This window comes from Hyperoodon ampullatus (assembly GCF_949752795.1).
Source record: "Hyperoodon ampullatus genome assembly, chromosome: 15".
Lineage (NCBI taxonomy): Eukaryota > Metazoa > Chordata > Mammalia > Artiodactyla > Ziphiidae > Hyperoodon > Hyperoodon ampullatus.
The window spans coordinates 59554552-59560551 of NC_136928.1; the positions used below are offsets into that span (position 1 = coordinate 59554552).

A 6000-nucleotide genomic window follows, 5' to 3' on the forward strand; every position below is an offset into this window, starting at 1 on the left:
AGCCACCAAAATTATTACTTATAATTTTAAGTCTTGGAGACAGAAAGAAAGTTAATTTCTACCCCTGAATATTCTATAGTTAATTTCTACCCCTGAATATTCTATGTGTTCATAACACACAGTTCATTTGCTCTCATCACTATATGCTATACAGGGCACAGAGTCAGATACACAACTTTTTTTAAGTATTTATTTTTCTAATTTAAATTTTTGGCCAATTTCATTTGTAATATTACCAATTAGATTTTTTTTTCCAACAAAATGAGTGCCACATCAAAAATGGAAGCTAAAATGAAATTTCTAGCCCTGTGAATTATATCTATATAACTTATTCAAATTATTAATAAAGTTTAACAATAGATCTAGTTAAGTATTTAAAATAGAAATACAAAAGCTTTCAAACGTCCCTGAAAACCATCTTAAACACCTTCTTAGGTGAGCAAGGCTGAACTATCTCCTTGTGTTACCACTGTTATTGACAGTATGGACATGGGTTTCCCTTTTATCGCAATAGGAATTTCATCCTTTGGGATATTAAAGTAGTGTAAAGTAGGATTAAAATCCAACTGGAGTGAGGCATGTGTTTAAAATTGCAAAAGGCTGGAAGGATATGCCTTTTCTTTTTCTCTTTTTATAGTGATGCTAGGGATTATCAAAGGCCAGTCATTCTTTTAAATCTAGTAGTTACCGATAAATACGTAAATTTTTATTTAAAATATCTTAGAATTTACAAGTATTTAGCTTTAATGGATAAAAAGTCAGTGGCCATTATTGACGTTAGTACTGTACCAACCATTATGTAACTGAGAGAGAATGACATTTGATGCCTTCTCAATGTAAATTAAATCCCAATGAGGAAGGTTTAATATTAAAACATAAGAACATTTTATACTTTTTATTAAAAAATAAATGTAAATTGATACAGCCACTATGGAGAACAGTATGGAGGTTCCTTAAAAAAACTAAAAATAGAACTACCATACGACCCAGCAATCCCACTACTGGGCATATACCCTGAGAAAACCATAATTCGAAAAGAGTCATGTACCACAATGTTCATTGCAGCTCCATGTACAATAGCCAGGACATGGAAGCAACCTAAGTATCCATCAACAGATGGATGGATAAAGAAGATATGGCACATATATACAATGGAATACTACTCAGCCATAAAAACGAACGAAATTGAGTTATTTGTAGTGAGGTGGATGGACCTAGAGTCTGTCATACAGAGTGAAGTAAGTCAGAAAGAGAAAAACAAATACCGTATGCTAACACATACATATGGAATCTAAAAAAAAAAAAAGGTCATGAAGAACCTAGGGGCAAGACGGGAATAAAGACGCAGACCTACTAGAGAATGGACTTGAGGACACAGGGAGGGGGAAGGGTAAGCTGGGACAAAGTGAGACAGTGGTAGTGTATATCTGGACATATATACACTACCAAATGTAAAATAGATAGCTAGTGGGAAGCAGTCACATAGCACAGGGAGATCAGCTCGGTGCTTTGTGACCAGCTAAAAGGGAGGGTGGGAGGGAGGGAAACGCAAGAGGGAAGAGATATGGGGACATATGTATATGTAAAACTGATTCACTTTGTTATAAAGCAGAAACTAACACACCATTGTAAAGCAATTATACTCCAATAAAAATGTTTTTTAAAAAAGGACAAAATAAGCATTCTCAGAAGAACAAAAAAAATACTGATAAAAATTTAATCTTAAACAATAGTGAGACATGGTTTGTTATGGCTTTTCAGAGCCATGATAAAAGCAGTTAAACTGAAATTTTAAGGAAGATTTGTCTGTCATACACAAGAAACAAGGAGAATATTTTAATTGTCAGATTGACTTAAAGTTGATATATTTAAGCCATTATGCTACAATAATGAATGTCTTAAAATGTACAAGATCTTTCAGTTGGAAAAGTATCCAGGACTTATGTAGAATCCATCTACTATTATATTTATTATTAGGTTCTTGTCAAATAGCAAGGCATCACTATAGTTGGAATTTAGCATTTAAGGTCTAAAACTGCACCATTTGACTGGAACAGTATTCCTGCTAATAGAAGCTATTGGGTTTCCTGGACCTGGGGATTTTGATCACTATTCAGGCATATGGCACATAGCTTTTTAGTATGGTGAAGAAAAATGATTCTTTAGGAGGAGAAATTTTAATGTCTTTCACTGAAGAGAGAGGGACTGTAGACTGAGGTTCAGCACATTTTGTTTATCATCAGTTCAGGTTATCTTGATAAAATGATAGTCTGGGAACGAGTGAAGACAATATAAAAACAGAACTGGAAGACTTAAAATGAAAATAGAACTGAAGGAAAGCTTTGAATTGATATATGGAGCATTAATTTATAAACCACCATGGGTATTTTTAAAATTGAACTGTTACTCATTGGAAGAAGTTGAGTCTTTTTAATATGGTCTAGTAGAAATATTTCCAGTCAAATTGTGTTCTTCAATCATACTGTCTTAGAATATATTTCTAGGTAGTAGTTAAAATTGCTTTAAAATAGTTGTATTCTTTGCTGGTATAGGAAAAAAACCATAATGGACTATGGGTAAGATTTTCCCATTCTTAATTAAACTTATAACAGGAAAAACTACTGAAGATCTGTTTCAGCCTCTATCCTATATAAAACAGTCAAAACAGGGATGTGGGAGAATGCAGCATCAAAGTACAGGTAAGTAATTGGCAGGGCATGAGACTTCACCTCGGATACCATAGCTTCAGGACTTAAGGCAATGAATGCAACTTAATATAAACAAACAAAAAAGAATGTGATTGTTTAATTCAATGTACGCAGTAGCTTCACAGTCTGTGTTATCTGTCTGCCTTTAGAGCAGTATACAAGGATTATAGAATAATATTATTTTTAATGGTCCAAATTGCACATGAGCATTTTTTCGTGCAAGTAGTGATGTTATTCCATTAGCTTAATCTAAAAAATATATGTAAAACACAATTTTTTCAAGAAATAATAAACTTTTAAAATAATTTGAAAACTTAGAAAATAATTACTTTTTAATATAGTATAGTAGGGTAGTTTTAAAGGTGAATGTTGGCAGATGTGAGTAAGGTTTATGACTCCATTTTGATGCAGTTGGATAATTCTATTTCCTCTTTTTTGTTCTCTCCCTCCCTTTTTGGGGGCTAGGGCCCAATAGGTCAAAACTGCAAGATATGCTTGCTAATTTGAGAGATGTTGATGAACTTCCCTCATTGCAGCCATCTGTGGGTTCACCTTCCAGACCCAGCAGCTCCAGGCTTCCTGAACATGAAATAAATAGGGCAGATGAAGGCAAGTATTTTAGACACTAGAGCACAAAAAGCACTTGGATGTACTTATATAAATTAAGTTATTAGAAAGGGCTCTCTAAGAGAAGAATTTTATTCTACAAATGTTTGAACTACGTAGTACTCCCCATATGTAGGCTTTCTTATATTCAAGGGGGTTTGGTTCCAACTGTAATCTCTAAGATTTGAAAAAGGATGCATAAACTTAAAAATCAACTCTAAATTATAGTTTAGAACATCCCCTAGCTCCACAGAAGCCATGTATTTGGTGTGTACACAGGTAGTTCTAATTATACCATTCCAACAAAGAGAAAATTACTTTAAATTATTATTACTATAAATAGTAAATATTTGAGACTCACGTAAATATTTAAGCAATTTATCATTCACAAATGAAAAAGGGAAAAAAGACACCTGAAGGTCTAGTCACATTTTCTACTTTCTGTTTTTCCTTGTTCTCTTTCAGTCCTTGTCTATGTGCATATACTTTTTGCAGAGTTATAGTCACCATGTAGAATAATTCAATTTTATTTATTTATATGAAATCATAAAAATAATCTTCATAATTGTAATTTTAAGATTATTCTATTTTAGACTTTATTCTTAACCATTCCCCCCTTTTTAAATATATATGTGTGTGTATATATATATACACACACACATTTATTTATTTATTTATTTATTTATTTATTTATTTATTTATTTATTTATTTATTTATTTATGGCTGCATTGGGTCTTCGTTGCTGTGCACAGGCTTTCTCTAGTTCTGGCGAGTGGGGGCTACTCTTCACTGTGGTGCGCAGGCTTCTCATTGCGGTGACTTCTCTTGTTGCGGAGCACGGGCTCTAGAGGCGCACGGGCTCAGCAGTTGCAGCACGTGGGCTCAGCATTTGTGGCTCGCGGGCTCCAGAGCGCAGGCTCAGTAGTTGTGGCGCACGGGCTTAGTTGCTCCACGGCATGTGGGTTCCTCCCCGACCAGGGCTCGAACCCAGGTCCCATGCATTAGCAAGTGGATTCTTAACCACTGCACCACCAGGGAGGTCCGCCTCTTTTGGATATTTAGGTTGTTCCCAGTTTTTTACAGTACAGTCTTATGGTATATAAATAGAGTTTTCTGTCTTTTAAGTTCTGATATATCTATTTATAAATGTGTATGTTTAAATTGATTTTAAAATATATATATTTACATTAGCTGAAAGTCCAGAATGACATAAAAGTAATCTTAATGATTAATGAATATATTTCAAATTTTATTTTTTTTAATTTCCTTGAATTTAAGTATTGTAATTATTTGCAGTAGATATGCCTCTTCACATTATTATTTAATGAACAAAACAACCTGGGAAAAAGCCACAGAAAAATCATATGTTTTATTCTTTCTTGGCTTTAAATTCAGCTATGTTTTAGAGAGACATAAACTGACGGGACCTTGATGAATAGAGTTTCATGTTCAGAATACTTTTTCAGTGAACTGTTTGACCATTACATGGTTAGTTATTTGTTAGAGTTAATTACAGTATACTGGGAATTCATTTTCCATACGTTAAATAATCAAAAACCACATGTTACGCCTTTATATTCTAGGTGAACAATTTATTTGATGTAGACATGTGTCTTTTGAATTAAGATGTGAAGTCATAGGCCTCAATAGGTATGTTTGCTGTTCACTAGGATATTCATTCAGTTGACACTTATAGATGTGAGAATTTTAATCAATTTCATTTATTCTAAGGTCAGGTCTAGATAAGAAGAAAAGTTAGTTTTTCTCTTATTCTAATAACTCCAAAAGAGTTTTATCAGATATTTCATCTTGCAGAATTCTAATAATAGAGGCAGAATATGTACTAAATGACACATGTATAAAAAAGGATGATATAAAGCAAAGAAAGTGCCCTTGATAGGAAAAAAAAATGTTAAGAATCTTAGAACTGAAGCATTGAATATCTAACTTATGATCTGTAGGATTGGCCCTAAGTCTTCCCCCTCAGTGCAGGATTTTCAGAAATAGATAAGGCACTTAAGAAATATGCTGTAGATTTCATTGCCTGTGACTGATGCTTCTTGGTCTCCAGTCCAGTTTCAGAAAAAGTTTCCATAGCTTGTGTGTGCTGTATAAGTTTATTACTTATACATTTTTCTCTATAGTGAAAAAGAAAGGACAATGGATTTGTTTCATGTTGTACTTTTCTTAGATGATAACTTTATATGGTTAAGATATTTTAAAAAGTAAGCAATTCTTCAGGATTTTCTGCTCACTGAATTTTATTGTGTTTAAAAGCATTTTAAAATAATCAAATGTAGACATGCCCTTATGAGCCTAATTGTTGACTATTTACATGGTTTTTTTAATGTTTCTTTTGTCTTTCCCCTTCAGTGGAAGCATTGACGTTTCCTCCTTCTTCTGGGAAGTCATTCATCATGGGAGCAGATGAAGCCCTTGAAAGTGAACTGGGACTTGGAGAATTGGCAGGCCTTACAGTGGCCAATGAAGCAGACTCATTAACTTATGATGTGAGTAGTAGTTTTAGTTTTGTTGTTTTTATTTATTTTTTAAAAATAAAAAAGTTAATTTTATAGAAAAAGTGACGATGGTAAGACTTCTTCACAAGGGTAGAATTTGGTTCAGTTTTAATCACAAACTTTGAAAATATGAATATATTATAAACAATAATACTTTTCACATCAT

The 6000-nt window shown here is 33.2% G+C and overlaps 1 protein-coding gene across 2 annotated transcripts in view; it reads left to right on the forward strand.

The window, feature by feature from the left end:
- The window catches only part of STRN (striatin), a gene marked incomplete at its 3' end in the record, with an annotated part of 105385 nt that overhangs the window by 74672 nt on the left and 24713 nt on the right, over nucleotides 1-6000 (forward strand). The window contains exons 9-11 of one of the 2 annotated variants that reach the window (XM_079721544.1): nucleotides 2613-2699; nucleotides 3174-3317; nucleotides 5689-5825. In XM_079721544.1, the coding sequence (XP_079577670.1) occupies nucleotides 2613-2699; nucleotides 3174-3317; nucleotides 5689-5825 (368 nt within the window). The remainder of the gene's footprint in view (nucleotides 1-2612; nucleotides 2700-3173; nucleotides 3318-5688; nucleotides 5826-6000) is intronic. The other variant, XM_079721545.1, reaches the window with a different exon arrangement.